Source organism: Cyrtonyx montezumae, unplaced genomic scaffold, assembly GCF_038088225.1.
Source record: "Cyrtonyx montezumae isolate F1298 unplaced genomic scaffold, pur_monq_1.0 scaffold_3, whole genome shotgun sequence".
NCBI classification, from domain to species: Eukaryota; Metazoa; Chordata; class Aves; order Galliformes; family Odontophoridae; genus Cyrtonyx; species Cyrtonyx montezumae.
In genome coordinates, this window is record NW_027072034.1 from 36390180 (window position 1) to 36408678 (window position 18499).

General features: G+C 40.3%; 1 protein-coding gene across 1 annotated transcript in view; it reads right to left on the reverse strand.

Annotated features, from left to right (window-relative positions):
• Positions 1-1207: 1207 nt before the first annotated feature.
• Positions 1208-18499, reverse strand: part of SLC9A7 (solute carrier family 9 member A7) — a 64936-nt gene continuing 47644 nt past the window's right edge. Inside the window, exons 13-17 of the mRNA XM_065741212.1 lie at positions 17930-17989; positions 14045-14090; positions 11090-11172; positions 7677-7782; positions 1208-2319 (exon numbers count right to left, since the gene is read on the reverse strand). Of these exons, the coding sequence (XP_065597284.1) occupies positions 2071-2319; positions 7677-7782; positions 11090-11172; positions 14045-14090; positions 17930-17989 (544 nt within the window). The 3' untranslated portion in view covers positions 1208-2070. The remainder of the gene's footprint in view (positions 2320-7676; positions 7783-11089; positions 11173-14044; positions 14091-17929; positions 17990-18499) is intronic.

Genomic DNA, 18499 nt, shown 5'->3' on the forward strand with positions numbered 1-18499 from the left:
TCTGTCCAGCCTGACCTTCAGTGCCTCCAGGGATGGGGCAATCACAGTCTCTCTGGATAACCTTCAAGATGCCTATAAAGTTTACTTCACTGTGTTAAGTCTGTTTATTCTGGATAAATTGTTTTGGTAATCTTGTAACTGCTTTTCTCTGCTGCCAGCACTTCTTAAAAAACAAACAAACAAAACAAAACACAAAACAAAACCCCCTGAAAGCCAAGCTAGTATAAATAGAGCATGGATCATTGCCATCTTTGTCTTTCTTGAAACTAGAGAACTCAGATTTGTTCTGCTCAGAGATCTTTCTTTATCAGGGCTTGTCACTTTTTATCCTTTAAGAACAGAACTCAGTTTTCCCACCCCCCAGAAAAAGTTTCTTGTTTTACTGTTCCCCCTTTTTATTTTTATTTTTTTAATGACAGGGAGTCAATAAAGATCAGTGCTCTTTGAAGACGTATATTGGAGGGACACATATAGGAGGTAGATCACTCATTAGCAAACAGCTGAAAGACTTGACCATAGGATTGCAGTGTTTCTCTGCAGCAGTATGTTGTCATCGTTAGCTCAGTCATTAAGTTTAATAGTTAAGGAGAAACAGTGGGTGTTTACTCACGCACAATTTTATGAGGAACAACCAAGATGGCAGCAAGAAAGAAATCACACTGTTTAGACAAACTGCTATCACATCACATTAGTGGGCCACAGAATTGATTTAAAAAAATAAACCTTCTGAGACATGAGGATGACACGACAGTTGAGCATGCTTTGAAGAGCTGAGCTGCTCTTCAAGGCGCAACAGTTTTCAGCTATCAGCAAAGACAATGATATCACCTCACCTGGAAAGTAAGAAGTGTTAAGCAACACGTTAAAGCTAGCCTACGTGTGAGTGGGCTAAACACTAGGCAAAGATTTCCCCATTTCACACTTAAGATGATGCTACACGTGGCCACTTCTGTAGCTTGTGCATTACTGTGCAATGCCCCGTTGAAGTTTCACATCTACTCTGCAAAAGAGAATAGCAGTAAACACCTTGCTTTTAGGATAGACACAAATGGTAAAGCCAGTGTATTTGTCTGTCCTTTTAATTAAATGTTTGCTGTTTATCACACACAAGAACTGTAAGCAGATACCATGGACTGTTCTGAGAAATATGAAACCCCTGTGCAGGTTCAATACTGCTTTTTTCTTTCCCCCTCTTTTTTCTCCACTCCTCTTTATCAGCTGTTTCCCCAGCCCGAGACATATTTCCATCTATCCTCACATGATTTTTAGCAGCTTTAAAGGGAGAGAAAGTTTCACCTCCTGACCTCTACCCAAGAGCTTGGCTCCAGGCTTGGGTCAGTTCAGCCATGTCTCAGACCACAGGAAGTTGGGTGCTATCCTTCTGAGGCAAGAGGAGTAGCAGTCAAGGTATTGGTAGCAGTTAAGGTGACCAAAATTAAAGGGACACACAGCTCTCAGTGTCATCCTATTTAAACACAGTGGCCAGTAACAAAATCTTATTCTCCCCTTTTTTCCCTGAAATTCATTAAGTACAGATATGTAGTAACAGACTTGCCAGTGTTGCATTCATGCATCTGTAGTCCTAAGGCATACTGTCCCATTTTACCTCTGGATTTTTCAACATCACTAGAGAAGTAAAATGGATCTCCCCACATTCAGATACATACACATTCCTCTTGATTGCCATGATCATCACGTTTATATTTCTTCTTCCACATTCACAGGCTAAGCCAAGACAAGCTCAGTTCTACGACAATGTTGTCAGACGCCTCTTCTCACAGAGAGCTGCTGCAGCTGAACAAGACAATTGCAGCATGCTAGTTATGCTTAGATTCAATGTGTGGTGTAAAAGAAGAGAATGACCAGTTCTTGTTTGTCTGTTTTCAGACATCTAGAAAATCCCCACTGTCAGCATCTGGAGTAAAAAATAGGCGACGTCTTCAGACCTTAGTAAAACCACTTAGACACATTCACTTGCTTAAGCAAACACCCCCACCTCAAGTGACACAGCGGCCAGCAGTCTTCCTTGATCCACCTGCAGAGCGAGAGCTGTCTTTTCTGAGTCAGTCATCACGCATTATCTTCCAGAGGAAATACTAGCCGGGTACCCCTGCTTGCAACTTCATGCTCTGCTGCTCCTAAGTCGTGTTCCAGTGCTTCCTCTGAACTACTCTTTGTTCTCCTGCCATCGAGGCTGGTGGTGGCTGTGTGGGGGCCAGAAGAGCCGTTTGCAGTTATTGTGGTATCGCCGTATGTCACAGTAAGGTCACTGTCATTGAGAATAAAATCAGAATCCTCTTCTCTAAGTTGTTCTTGATTCTGCAAAAAAGGAGGAAAGCTTTTGTACAGCGCACAGCATTAGGTCCTTGCCAAAAAGGTAACTGACCAGACAAGTTTACCTACGTGTTAATACAGAAACAATAGGAGGTAAAATCCCATCGTAAGAAGCGTTAAAAATAACCCCAAACCCAGCATTTGCAAATCAGCTTGCTGTTCTCTGAGTAACTACAGCTGTGGACAGACAAGGGGGGAATGAACCCAAGAACTAGATCTTCAGACAAGTCATTAGTGACTTTGTAGTGCTGGAAGAGCATGACAAGTACAGGAGAGAGAAGCTGTCTACTCTTTTTTATAAGACAAATTTGAAGGCCGTTCAGGAAAAAGAGAACCTGAGATTGAGTGCAATTAAGCATTCCAGCTACAAAGCCTGAGTTGCATCGTTTGCTACCTCAGTAGATTCAGAAGCAAAAGACTCATGCAAACTAGTAAGAATTCATTAAACCCAAATTCTTAATATTCAAGACTTCCTTGGCAAATTATTGTTTAGTTTATAAATTAAGCTAACTGCTTGCTCTGTTTACCCAGAACTAAATTGAGAATTAGTAAGCCTAGTTCTTAGGAACACTCTCAATCCATGAAATTAAGACAGACTTATATAAAAAAAGCTTACATAAGAAAATGCTTCCTTCATAGTTTTGTTTTGTTTTTTTTACTAGCTCTGCAATGTTTTCTTTTCAAAATTATTCAAAACAGTGGCTTATAAAACCCGAATTTATTTTGGTAGAGATGGGATCAAATAGACTGTTAAGGACTAGAAGCTGGTAGTGATGGGATGAAGGGAAATAGCTTTAAACTGGAAGAGGGTAGATTTAGATATTAGGAAGAAATTCTTTACTGTGAGAGTGGTGAGACACTGGAACAGGTTGCCCAGTGAGGCTGTGGATACCCCCTCCCTGGAAGCATCCAGGCTGGCTGGCTGGGGCTTTGAGCAACCTGGTGTAGCAGGAGGTGTCTCTGACTTTTGCAGAAGGTAGGGACTACATGATATTAAAGGTCCTTTCTAACCCAAACCTTTCTATGATTCCATGAATACAACAAAAGACTTTTAGTCAGTTTTCCTGCACAGCACAACACAACAGCAAGCCCATTAGGTTATACCATGTTTAGTGTGGTCATAAAAGGCAGAATGCCTGAATTAGTCAGAAATTGGGTTTTTCTTATAGTGGTAACAGTGCTATAAAGCTTGCTTTCTCACAACCAAAACTGAGCAGTTCCCCCATGCAAATAGCTCCACACTGCTTAGCAGGAGCTGAAATGTGCGTACCACTGTTCTTCTCAGTAGGCTGAACACTCTGTAGGCCAGGTTCTCAAAGTACATCATTTCTTTCCACCATAGCAAAGGAAGGAGGGCAAAGTCCATCTGAGACAGAATGCCTACAGTCAGCCTGACCAGAAAACCCTACCTGGATTGTAGAGTAGTAGTCCAGGATAGTTGAGACTAGCAATTAAGATTAATGTCTGAAGAAAAACTCTGTGTCTAGCTAAATAAAGCTTTATGGGAAAACTTTCTGTTATTTCAGAATGAGAACCAGCCAAAGTAAGGCAGCAGAACCCTCGAGGTGGTACAGAATGCAAATCAGTCAGGGCTGAAGGACATGTCATAAGCTTACCAGAAACAGTGCAGTTCAGCATCAGGTGCTAGACAAGCCCTACTTAGACTGAATGCTAATTTCTCAGAACTGTCAAGACATCCACATTTATCCCTTATTACTGAAAGTTACTTGATAAAGAATATTGTTCTTAAAGAGTAACTGCAGTTTAAGACTCCTCCTTTCTTTGATTGCAAAAAAAAAAAAAGTCACTCAGCTACTGACAGCATCTTCAAGAGAAGGTCAAAATTGAAAGGTTCTGATGCAGTGGAAACAAACAGCTTTTACAAGCTTTCTATTAAAAAAATAAATTAGACTGAGAAGCGAGACTAAGATAATTCAGAAAGGCACAAGAAAATGAGCTGTTTAAAAACATCTGACACCCTTATGTGTACATCTTTGAAGAAGATATGTTCAAAATAAGACAAAAAACAGAAATGCTGAGAAGAACAAAAAGCAGGCAGTTCTTAAAACAGACTGCAGGCACTAATCTAAAGATGCTGCAAGCTGTTATCACAAGCCGCCTATCACAGCATCTGCCCTTGGAGAAGTCAAGCATACAGAAAGCTCCCAGAGCACCTCCCAGCTCCACAGTGCCATTTAACAGCAACATATCAGATCTGAAACTTGTAGAACACACTACACTTGAGCTTCCCCAAAAGGCTGGGCAGCTTCTGGGAGCACAATACTGAGTGGAGAGGGGCCCCAAGCCTTTTATTACATGGGAATTCCTGACTCAGTCCTTCCTGGTTTGTTCCAGGCTGTACTTACATGTTCATAAACAGGATCCAATCCAAAGAAAACACTGAGATTTCCCACAGTATGTTGAACAAACATTGCCTTGTGTGAGTTGAGATGCTCTTACTTATTTCATTTCTGAACAGCACTGCAAACAGCAGGCAATTCACTTCATACACTTTCCCACAGAATACACGACCAAACCCATGTAGTAAATGGATTTGATGCTGTTTGCAAAGAGGATGCATGCATAAATCTACTGTACTTTGTACAGCATGAACAATTCTTTCAAGGGAGACAGGAAATGTATCCAAGTAGATCCCTAGAGACTTGAAATTCTTCCAAGAATAACCCTAAACTGGCCTCTGTAACCTACTACAGCTCTGCAGGAGTAACTTCAATTCACTCAAGCAATATAGGTCTGAACTTCACTATTTAAATTCACAAACTATAAAGGCTAAGTACCTAATCCCAAAACCTTGCAGAAGGCTGAGGTTTGTTTTGACTTCATGCACTATTACCCACTTATCTCAACGAACTTCACAGCATTCTGCCTGGTTTATCATAACATTTGGTAGAGATGTCACATACCTAACAATGCGTACCAGAGATGCTCTAACTGCTAAAGCTTACTGCAAAGCCAGTTGTTACTGCTGATAGGCAGCACTTTGACTGCTAGTGCTGAATACAGCACAGGCATCACAGGTGGCAAGACATACATCACAAATTACTTCATAGCCACAAGACAAGTAAAGACATCTCATTGTACACGTGCAAAATAAGTCACAACTTAAATCTGATGCGTAGTTTCTCTACTTCTCAGCTGAGTCCAAGTCCAGCAAGGACACAAAACAACTTTTTGCAATAGAGCTGGATCCATTAAAAAAGGGAGGGGCAGAATAACCAATTTTCTGTTAGACTTTGAGAATTACTTCTAAGACCTAGGCATACTGCAAAGCAAGTTTCTTTATAGGATCTGTATGTTTGGAAAACTACATTCAGTTCTCTCTGCTTTCATAGCACGTGTCCCACTGTGCATGGTACAAGAGCTAAACACTATAGAAAAATGAGTGGGGGCACATGTAGGACAAAGCACACCCCTCAACCAACAAGCAAAACCAAAACCTGGGGGTGCTTCATCAGGAAGAGCAAGTGATAACACAGATGTTTCTTCAAATTGAGTAAGTGGTGGGCAGAAAAGGGAATTACTGCTAGTTTCAAAGGGCATATCAAAAGGGAATTCAAATTTACCTCCATTAATTTAGGATAAATTGTAAAGTTCTGTCAGAGGTCACTGAAGAGTAAGACAGTACTTTCGTGCTTTTTAGTTCCAACTTTGAAGTAGTAAAAAGCAATCGCAAAGCTAGGAAGTCTTGAAAGGAAACCCTGAGTTGATAAACCTAATCCTAAGACAGCAATGCACCGAAATATGAACAGTAAGAAAAGAATGAAAGGTGAAAGTTCCACATTATGAGTGTTAAAAGCAGCAAGTGGCCTTGTGAGCATTTTTACTGTGAACTGCGAGTTATGCAGTGATGAAGTTAACATTTCACCTCAAGTAGCGAGGTGTATCACAGAACCAACCCAATTACAAAAGTTTCCACACACAATCACAGAACTGTAGGGGTTGGAAGAGACCTCTGGAGATCACTGAGTGCAACCCAGAGCTAAAACAGGCTCCCTACAGCAGGTCACACAGGTAGGCATCCAGATGGGTCTTGAGTATCCCCAGAGAAGGAGACTCCACAGCCTCTCTGGGCAGCCTGTGCCAGTGCTCCGTCACCCCCACAGTAAAGATGTTCTTCCTCACGTTTATATAGAACCTCCTGTGTTCCAGTTTCTGCCCATTGCCCCTTGTTCTACTTCTGTTCACAGTACAGTAAACGTTAAGAAAGTGAATCGCAAATACAGAATAACTAAGAACGAAAAGTTAAAAAAAAAAAAAGGGGCCAAACTATTAGAGAAAATATAAGCCAGAGCCCACACGCTCATTCTGGTTACTTATCCAGTAACTGAGGATCTAATCTTGTATGATCACACATACAGAGCCAACAGCCAGTAGACTAATTGCTCTGACGGATGCCTTCCAGCTTAGATCTGTTTTAAGATCTCCAGTAGCATTGCAAAGATGGGAACAAAGCCAATTACTAATAAGCATCGGAAGTTTGAAAATTATTAGAAATTTTATTGTCAGATAAAAGTAAGATTCTAATACAGAAAGAAATCCAGGGGAGCATTTCAAAGTTGCATGTGGAATTTGTAACTTCCTAGGAAAAAAAAGTAATAGAATTCTGGCCCAAATAATAGAAATCTGGCTATGCTACTTGAACGTAACCAAGATGTTACTGTTCTGGAGAATGTACAAATCTGAGCTACCACTCAGTACTAAGATTTTATTCACAAATCAGTTCATAAAAAGTTGTAAGACTTTAGAAGCATTTCACAGGTAGGAATGGCATGTATCAGGATGGATCTTGCAAGAGTAACAGGAGAAAGAAGCATTAATTATTGCAAGACATAGCCACACAGGTAGTATGCTGACCTGCTAGACTGAGATAAGTAACTGATAAGCAGTTTCTGAAATGTCATCTTAAATTTCACTGTGGAAACAATGAAGGGGTGTCCTACCAGATTTCCTTCTGGCATGAATAAATATGTCAATGTCTTTTCTCAAGGAAACCTCAATACAATCTTAGCATAGCAGGAAGAAAATCTTGTCTGAAAGCACCAAGGGACAGAATACATTGAAGATATTCGTGAACAACTACTTTACTAATTAGATCAATATTTTTTCCAATATCCTTATTAAATAGTATTTGAATAATAACAGCATCTCTGATTTCTGCTAACAGACGTTGTTGCCTCAGGGTGACTATCTTCATTCTTTTCCACCTAGGACACACCAGCAGTTACTTGCAACAAATATATCTTACCACCTTTCCCAAGTAAATAAATAAGTTGAAGTCATACACAAAACAAAACACAGAAGTATTAAGTTATTTTACTTACATCATATACCTGGGGACTCGTCAGGCAGCGGGCTATGAGGCCACACCAGCTGGGTAGAGTTGTGGTCAATGGAGGACCACTGTGAGTTAGGATTGGCTTTAAGTAACTTAGAATAGTTAAGGAAAACAGAACAATGCTCAAAAACCACTACTGAAAACAAAAAGACAGTTTCTTACATAAATATGGTTCTGTCTTTGATCTACGTTGTGCTCAATAACTGCATATAACATCCACCAAACAAATAAATGAAAAGCATCTGCCCTCCCAAGCATGTACCTTCATGTATCTTTGATCCTTTAAAGGACAGTTTCTTTACCCATGTGCTTTCTACAAAGAGAACTAACTAATTTATGAAAGTTTCATACAGTTGCAACATTTCCAGCTTTTGGGCTTGGGTCAAACGGAGCAAGCAGAGGTATGAGTGCTTTAATGTTCACACATCCAAGGGTGTTCCTGCTCTACAGGTGGGAGCAGTGCCTGCAAGCTAGAGGTAGCAAGGTGGTATACCTATGAGACTCAACAGAAGCAAATAACAAAATACTATGCATCCAACATCTTTAAAGCAGTACAGTCACCCCATTTGTCCACTCTTGGCTGGGCAGTGAGCCACAGAGGTGTGACTATAGACCTCCGCAGTCTGAACAAAGCCTAAGGAGACCTGAAGATAAGAGCTCTCGAAGAAAGGATTAGTGTTATTCTTCAAAATGCAAGCATGGTTTAGAATGGCTCAATTTATAAACAGAAAAAAAAGTCTTGGGCATCAGAATACCCAAAAGATTACAGCAGTTACTCTGTTAAGGCTCAAAGACATCACTTCTGTGGACACATATACCACAGGCCCTCAAAAAGGCAGGGGGAAAACTGTATGGCTGTAATCACATTACACAGCATGGAACAAAAGCATTTGCCCAGGCAATGCTGCCAAGATGACAATGGGCGTGGGGAAGACCCCAGGTAAATCCATGTTTGCTCATTCCATTACTTCAGACTGATGATATCCCTGAATAATATCAATTTGATATTATTATATTATTTTAATATTATTATTTTGAAGAAAAAAAAAGTGCCCCTGCTACAGAGCATCATATTGATCTTGCCAGGTACAAGAACAGAGCTAGGGAAAGAACAAGACATCCAGTACTGCCAAAAATCAGGACCACAGTTTTTCTTACTTTCCTCCTGACATTAGTCAGACTATATTTAATATAAACAAGTTGCAGGTGTTCTACCTACTTTAAGCCTCTACACACAGAAGAATCAAGTCAATTTGTGCATTAGTACCATTTTCCTGATTCAAACTCAACAGAGAAGGGTGTTTAAGAGGTAAAAAAATAAAAAAAGACTGTTTAAGCAGAGGTTTCTTTCCTCTTCAGCAGAGCCTGGCACAGTGCATTTACTGGAGCACATAATGGTGTGATTATGCCACAGCAGGGTTAGGCTTCCTCCTTCCCTCCCCTAGCAGTGTGGCTACACCCAGTCCTGGTAATAAAAACTCTCCCTTATGCAATCTACTAGTCTATTTGTTTTTCCCCCCACGGCAGACAGGCCAGCAGTAAGTCTATCAGAAAAAAGCAAACCTGCTAAAAGACACCTGGTACTTCAGAATTGCCACCTCTTTCACATTTAACTGTTGTGGTTGAACCTGGAGAACAGCCCACGACACAGAATGAACTCCACATTCCAGAGGAATGAAGATCTCAGTTACTCATCTGCACAGCACTCTGCAGGCAACAGCCAGCATTAGCACACTGCCAAATGCATCTTATTCACATCTTTTTCAAGTTAAATTCCCCCGTGGAGAGCAAATCTTGAGACTAGCTGTCTTTTTACTCATAAACCACGTGAATGCATCAGCAAAAAAAAATATTTTGACATTTAGATGTAAGTAGAGGTGACAGTTCTACAGATCATCCATCCCCTTGCATGCAACTTAAACACGGCAGATGTTTACTCAAATGCTTCCTTGCACCAGAAGCAGCAGAATTTTTCTTCAGATATACCTCCGCCTCTGGATGTCAGTTGCATCAGCCCAGTCTTCACAGAAAGCTTCCTTAATGATCACTAGCTGCCACTGAGAAAGCAAGTGCATTATCAGCATCCTTTAACAAGTTTCTGTGAAACATCTAATTAAGCTGTAATTTTCACTTAGCTCTCCCCCCTTGCTGTGGCTGCTGGGACCACACTCGTGCTAGTGTCAGCTGAAGGGAAGTCAGTGTTGCCAACTACTCCTGCTATTCATAAGGCACATCCCTTTGTAAAGGCAAAGTTGGGGGCGGAGGAGAGGAGAGCTCTGCTTCCTTCAGGGTGGGAAGAATGGCAGTCAGCCACAGCCAGGTCCTTCCTGCTCTGAGCACACATTGTTTTTGGGTTTTTTAATTTGTTTCAAATAAAAACATGGTATCATAAAAACAAAAATCGACCTAGATACTGTTGAACATTACCTACTACATTCAAACAGTGTGACCGAAATGACTAACATTTATGAATATTTGAACCAGTACACACACTTCTGGGTTTTGTCCCTTCTGCAGCACATGAAGGCACTGATGACAAATAGATTTTACCCAGTAGTGCTATTAAGATTAAATGCTTCCAATGCTATTCTGTGCAAAGTGCAACAAGATCAAGGCCCTGCCACAGGCATTTAGGTATTTTTAACTGCCCCAGATTACCAGGAATCAAGTAGTGAAACATCTAAGCTTTTAGGTAAAGTGACTTGGCAAGGCCAAAAGAAGAGCTTCCCTGTTTTCTACTAAGGGAATGTAAGCAGTTGTGTAGGGACACCTGTATGACAAACTCATTAAGAACACATTAAGCAGTTAGAAAAACAAAATAAAAGCAAAGAACACAAGCATGAAGGACAGGACAGATGCATGAAAATTGCTGTGAAGTTTAAATAAGGCACAATGACAGCTTCAGACAGGTAGCACAGTACAATACAGACATAAAAGGACACTCTGCATTAACACTTATAGGAAGTTCTGGATACACTGAAGGAAATAAGCTGGATCACATGTATATTTTTAGTGCCAGAACTTCCCACATCAGGGTTCACATCACGAAAGCAGGTGGCTCTTCACCACAGTGAATTGTATATAAGACACACACACAACTAGAAAACTAGTTTGTGCTCTGAACATCAGTGGCTTAACAGAACAATTTATTTTTTTTTACTGCTTATGTAAGACTTTAACTCACTGGACTGACAATCTGGTAAGCTTGACAATGGAAAGGTCCATTTTCTGAGACAGCAAATTGAAGTTTGCAGTCTTGTGTCTTGAACCTGTCAAATACTTGATCTTTGTCATGCCTGACTCTCTCAAGTACCTAAGGCTACATATGGGTACACAGTGAGGAAAAAAACATCTGAACACTTCATGGCCTGAAGAGAAGCTGTGTTTTCAGAAGGATACTTGTGGTCGAAGCTATACCATAGCCTGAAGAGCCATGCACTTTCCTGCTTTGTTCTGTTCCTTCTTTCAGAATCTGGGCCATCCTAGAAATAAGATAGAAGCACATTTGTTATTTCAGGCAGGAAAAAAAAAAAATTGGTGATTCTATGATAAATTATACGCTCCAGTCATTCACATCATAATGCCCTGTGCAAAAAAAGCCAAAGGATTTCAATATGGCATGTAGACTACAGAAGAATATTATTTGGAGACTTGCTTGTTACTGAGGTTACTTTCTCTAGAAAAACCTGATATGGTTGCACAGAGAACAAGCAGGCCCTCTTCAATATCTTCAAGTTGCCTTAAGCTCCCTGCCACCACGTTACACTAAGCCTTAATGCTTATCACACAGTTAATGCTGTAATAGTGAAGGAAAAAAAGTCCAAAACCGAGAAATAAGCCTTGCTGATATCCTGTCCCTACTTGCCAAATAAGTGAACTAGGACAGTGCAGACTGTTCATTACTCAGTTGGCCTCCTTAACTCAGGAGTACGTCATGTTCTTTCTCTTAAGCTTATTGCCTCCTTGGAAGAATGAGAGAATCTACTGTGTCTGATAAACTTCTGCAGAGCCAGTGAAACACAACCCATTTAAAAGAAATACACTACACAGGGAACCCCTATATATAAAATCACAATTGAGGGAGATTATAACGCAAACTTCCTAGGTGCTAGATCACACCAGCTCTCAGAAGTGCTACGTAATAAAATACAAATCCCCTCACTAGCTGTGCAGCAAGTCATCACACCAGCTGGGCTGCAGCTGCATTTGTTTTTATTTTGGTTGTTATTATTTTTTTGGCCAGAAGACAAAGTTAAGCCCATGAACACAAATGATGTGAGAACGCCTTGCATGAATCATCTTCCAAACTGCTGGAAAAGAGTTGACCTGCATACTTCTCATCTGGAAAAAAAACCCCACAAAACCAAACATCATCCTATGATTCATTCACCAAGAGTTAAACCTTCATAGATACTAATCACCTCCCCAACCCAAACAATCTATTTTCTTTTACTGTGACTTGCTGTCAATCCTGATCTTGTGAAAGCCAGGGGAATCCAAAGGGAACTGACTAATGGACTGCATTAGGAATGCAATGCACAGCTAAAGAGGAAAACAAATGGGTAAGTGCTTTATGTTTACATGGGAAAAAAGCAAGGAACTTATTTCCACACAGACACTGAATGAGAACAGAATACCCACGTTCTTGCTGTAGCTGTTTCCTGTTAAAGCAATTCTACTAATACTGACAAGCACAGTCTGAAAGCCACCTTACCACAGTATCACTTCCTAACCTTGGTTTTATGCCATAACTATGGCCACTGTTGTAAATGGTACTTTGAGGCCCAGCCTTCTGGTTGCTTCCAGGCATAAAATCTATACAATATATATTCAGTCTTCAGGAATCTATCACATATTGGGCCCAAACCTCCACAAAGAGCACAGAGATGCCTAATTCAGTTTTGTAATGAAAGAAATGCTTCCTGAGCAGGTAAATATCTGTACAACCTGTGACAAAAAGGAAAAAACAGATGCAAAACCCCACACAAAACTGGAGATCACTAACAAGAAGGCTGATCTCAAATGCAGCAAGTATGCCATGCACGTATCATTGGCCAGTCTGAACACCAGCATCTGGGGTTTACAAAGCAAAGTTCACATGGTTGCACCCTATGCATCCTCTGGGTCCAGTCATCCACATTTCCTGCTATTCAACTTCATCTTCCTCTTGCCAGCTCCCACATAAGCAACCAGTTATGCTATTGAACAATTAGTGTCACTGTAGTAGTATACTGTCTGGGAGAGTATAAACTAAGATCTGGACAGAACAACACATGATGGAGAGGTCCTGGTACAGAGGAAGCTCCCAGTTAAACCTCAGGAAATGCTTTCTTCTCAAACCTTTCACTCCTGTGAACTCAGTCAATATACAGACAAGGAAATCTGAACAAGATCCTTCCAGTAGTCTTGTTTACACATGATGTATTGCAGGTGAAAAAAACAACACTTCTGTTATCTCTGATGCATAGAATGCTGCACTAGAAATTCACTGAAAGTCTGCTGAAGATAAGCAGCATCTTTTCAATGCTGCTTTTGCCTTAAAGATGGTAGGAACAGAGGCAAGAGCCAACTTGGTTCTGGTACATTATGCAGGAGTTGAAGTCTGATTAGGAATCTTAATCTTTGATTCTAAGCAAAAGTCCCAGGGCTAGAATTAGTTATCAACTAAAGGACAGAAGCAAGAGGATTATCTATGTCAGTCTAAGGGAGGAATGTTTATGCTGCACAATGTTAAAAGGATGCTTTTGGCTGGTGGAGGAAGAAAGCACTTTGTTATAAATGGAGTCAGTATATTTGGGGAGAGTTTTGAGGCCTTATACATGCACACAAAAATTTGAAATGCAGGAAGACACTGCAGTGTTACACCTAACGACACAACAGCTTTGGTGGGCATTATTTAAATGTTATGAAGAACATGCATTACTGATTTGGCAGCTAGGAAGGAAAGGTTTCACCCATGCACGTAGCTTCTACTGTTTATCTTAGTTATATAATAAGGATCAGCCTAATAGAGAAGTTATATTAATTACTTACTCCTTGTAAGACTTGAAAGTTGTCATTAGTAGGCGGAGGGTCCTGATCTGGGTCAACCCCAACCCTACAGAAACATTAGGGAAACAAAGCAAGTGGTTTTACTGAGGATTGAAAATGCTGTAAGTCTGGCAGAATGCATTTTAAAAGCACCTTAAGCATCCAGCAAAGCTGCATTCAGAGAGATTATGAGAATAGTTTGAAAAAGAGCCATCCGTTATTCCTGTATAGTTAAACAGATATAGACAAGATGCTTCTTCACACAAGGAGCAACTACTCGTAGATAACTTCAACTCTACCTCAGTACCAGCTTTAACTGCTTACCTTTGTTGCTAGTTCTTCTAGGACACTTGCAAATACTACTTTTGGCCTAAAAAGGTGAAATGTGCGATACATTCTTCAGTGGAAAAGATCCCTCATGTCCAACAGCAGAACATCAGAGACTAAGGACAAGTCCAGCCTAAATATTTGATGCAGCAAGTAACTTTACTGCCCAGTGGACCTGAGCTCAAATATACCATCAAGGAAATAAACAAAATACAAATTCAGTCCCCTTTTTTTTTCTTAAGGTACTGACAGTATGAAGTGTCAAAAATTCTTTAAGAAGATCTGTAACATTAATTTGATGAAAATTTCATTCACCTAACACAAAACAGTCAAAATGGATTATCAAGTGGTCTGTGTAATCCACTCTTGAGTTGTCTTGTCCAGCCTCAAATCCTAGTAATCTCCCAAACTCTGGCAGTCTAAATGCCACAAGAAAATACAACCTTATATGTAAAGTAAGACTGTCAGTGTCAAATGCACTGTGTTTCAGTTATATGACATAGCATAAAGAATGGAGAAGGATACATGAAGATAAAAACATTGTGTGAAATGGGTTGCAGTAATTTCCTCACCTGTAGAAAAAACTGAGCTGATTTAGTTTAATTTGTTACCTTGACTTCGTGTAAGCTTTTTCTAGCCACAGTGTCTTCGGAATCTCCCTTCAGAAACCAACAGAACATGGCAGGTGTGTCCAGGGGATGCATGATTATGTAAGGCAAACAATGATCCAGACATGCTTTACTTTCAGACATAGAATACACTGACTGAACTAAAAAGGAATACCATTAAATAGTTTCAGGGCAGAATTCTATAGAAAAAATAAAAAGAAAAGTAAGCAGTGAAGTAAGCGTTCTCCTTGTGGACTTGAGTCCAATCTGAGGCCTAACTCAACAGCATAGTTCAGGGAAAATCCAGGCAGCCACTATAAGACAACTGGTGTAATCTCACACTAAGCTTGTGCTGACTGAGTCCTCTGCTTGGATTTTTCTTTAGTCTCCTGGCTCTCTTCACCCCTTTGCTTTTCCTTTCATAGCAAGAAACAGAGCATCATGTACTGGACAGACAGGGGACCAGATTCTAACACATGCCAGAATGAATTTCAAGACAAAAGAGCTCTGAAAGGTTACAAGGGCTTACACATCACTGCTTAGGCTACTGCTAAACAGTAAAGACTGGGTAAGAAGTGTTTTCTGCAGAAAAAACTAGTTATCTCATCCAACATCAGGAAATAGGTTCAGTATGGCAACATGTGAGACTGCACATTTCTTCATAAAAATGATACATTGCTTTTCTAGTTTCAACTGCACATCAGGGAGGTTCAACGTATTACAAACAACCAACAGACTTGAGATAGCCATGCAACTAGCAATGTGATCTGGGAATCCACATAACTTGCTCCAGAGGATAAACATAGCTTGCATTCTCAAAATAATTGTAACTTGCTATGTTACCCATTCACTTCATGCTGTATAAATACATGAATCAGTCACAGCATCTCAGCTTTTATACGACTGATAAAGCTATGCCTTTCATTTTGGAGATTTTTAGCTTCCCTGAGGCAGTGGAAAGGGGCAGAGAAGATAACCAAAGCAAGATGACCATCCTATACAGGGGAAAGTACATCACAGGGCAAGTATATGGGTTCACTGGCTTCCTGAAGATGAAAATCCCACTCTATATTAAAATGTTTCAGGTTTCAGTGAAGAAACAAAAACCTACAGAAGTTTCTTTCAAAATTGAAATAACATGTGGGCAGATTCATCCTTTTAAAGTTTTTCAAAATTATTCTTTAGGGTAACTTATATTTCGAATTTTTATATCCACTTTTCCCCCTCCGTTGACTTTATGTTTCAAGGCCTGTCCCACAGTTCACAGATTAACACAGAATACAATGCTACTTTGAATTCCCACAACAGCTTTCTGTAACTTTCAACTAGCGTACAGTATCTTTCAGAGTGAAATGTATAGAAAGCGTTTATTATTCAGAGTAAATCCACCTGATCAAGTTTCAAATTATATACATATTTCTTAACAAGCTCTGCTTTCATAGACCCTGAACCCCAATTTCTAAGACAGTCTTATTTTTATTACCTGAAACAAAACAACACAGGAACAGTCAGGTATCTCCCCCCAAGTTCCTCTACAAGAGAGGCTCAGAGAACTTTCAGTTACCCAACTCTTTCTTAATTACTTTCATAATTGAAAGTACAAGGAAAGCTGGTGCATGCATGGATAGCTTTCATCATAATTCTTTTCTTACAGTTAAAAGAAAAAAAAAGAAAACTTCACATCCTGAAATAGATTTTAAAAGCTTCCTATAACTTCAACCTGTTATAAAAGCCAATGACAGTTTTTCATTTATCTGAACAATCTTCACATTTAGAAAAACTGCTACTGGGTTGGTTTATGCAGATTCCCTCTCAGAGATCAGAGGCACAGAGTGGGAAGCCTCACTGGGGATTCTGGTGTTTTGCTCAAACATTTTGCAGCCCATGGGCATCACGCAGAGCACATCTCCCTGTGCAGCCACAGAGGAGCCCACAGGGCAGAGGTGGATGAGGCCTAGAGGCAGCACAACTCATGGGTACCCCATGACGAGGGGCCCACGCTGGGGCAGGAGGGCTGGGAGAGCTGCTGCCCATGGGGACCCGTGTGGGGCAGTGCCTGAAGGGTGGGTCCCATGGTACAGAGCCATATTGGGGTGGTACTGTGGGAGTTTCAGCACATGGGAAGCCCACAGGGATCCATTCAGGAAGGACAGTGGTGTGGGATGGAGTGGGGGCAGAGTGACCATGGAATGGCAGCAGAGATGGAGCATTATGTGCTGACCATAGCCTTGAGAAATACACTGGAACACTCGAACACTATGGCTATGTACAATTCAGCAATTTAAGCAGCATGCTAGAGGATAGTTGATACAAACATGGAACACCAAACATGTGGAAAAGAGGAACAGTGTAAAAAAAGCAGATAAAACTCCAAGTTCTCCAAGATGTCATTTTTCTAAATGGGTGGAACAGTTTCTTCTGATATTTCAAAAAAACTTTTTCAAGGCCCTCGATAAGAAGTTACCAAAATATAACTATTACATCCTAGTATATGCAGTTGCACTGATAGCCAAGAATGACCGTAATAAATCATACTTCTCACATTCACTGTATGTGCTGCTTTAATCTTTACATAATGCATCTCTGGTAAATACAGCACTTGACAGAACTTTCATATGTGACAGGCTACATGAAAAATTTACCACTGCTCTACCACAAAAATTTTGGGTATTGTATGCACTGGCACATACAGATGCATAGAAATACACTTCACTACAAGAAGTTTTCCTTTTCCCCTGTCAGTACTAGAAAAAAAACAGCTGGAGAAGACTGGGATTCTCTGTCATCTCCACTGGTATCAGCACCTTGCTACAGAGCAGTCTGACAACCTTTACATTTTAAAAATACATTTGAAGGGGGCTGGGAAAAATCATCAACAGATGTCTCCTTCACTTGAACAGCTCTATGCAGTAGCCCCAGGGGATGCTTAAGACCATCTATGTGATTAAGGATCATAGGATCACATCCACTGTTCCCTCAGCTTTCAAGTCTTCCCAGGCCAAAAACACTAGTTTTGCCTCATTAATTACCCAATAATTAAATAAAAAGTTGTGGTGGTGTTTTGTTGGTTGGTTGTTTTTAAAGCTTAAGACTTGATGCATGATCCACACTCTCCCAGCTCACAAGAAGAGATCTAATTCAGAAGTGAGGAATACCTATGGCACTGCAAAAGAGGAGAAGTAGCAGTAGCATGCCATAGAATAAAAGAAGAGCACAGTGTTACAAAGATGGCAAGCACCGGGTTAATTCTGTATCAAGGAAAGCACGGGGTCACCTGAAATACAGCCAGCGGCTTTCACTCATCTCTTCCACCGATGGAACACGGTCACCAACTCTGGTACAGTACAAGAATGGAATGTGAGTAACAAAAAGCTCATGAGATGATAGCTTTACAGAACTGCATAACAAAAAACCAAGCAAAAACCCCTACCCAACAAAAAAACAGACAAAATACACAAAAATAAGAATGACAAAACAATGAGTAAAAAAAAAAATCAGAAATTAACAATAGCAGTTGTTTTTGATGGAGATGTCCAATAATATTATTTATCTGTTCAGATTCAGGCTAGGAAAAACACCTGCATTCATGATGGGCTACACATTACTTCTACACTGCAGAAGTAATATTCAGCAGCTCTTAAGAGAAATGCTAGACTAAGTTGACCAAAGACAACTCCCAGCACTTTGGGCCCATGTATTTTCTAGAGGAGAGAAAGTAAATAAAGAAAAAGTCACAGCAGAAATTTATGCATACACGAAAAAGGCTATCACCATTTACAAGTTTTAGAGCAAACACTGGTAATACATACATACAACACTCAACAGGCTTAATTAACAGTAAGCT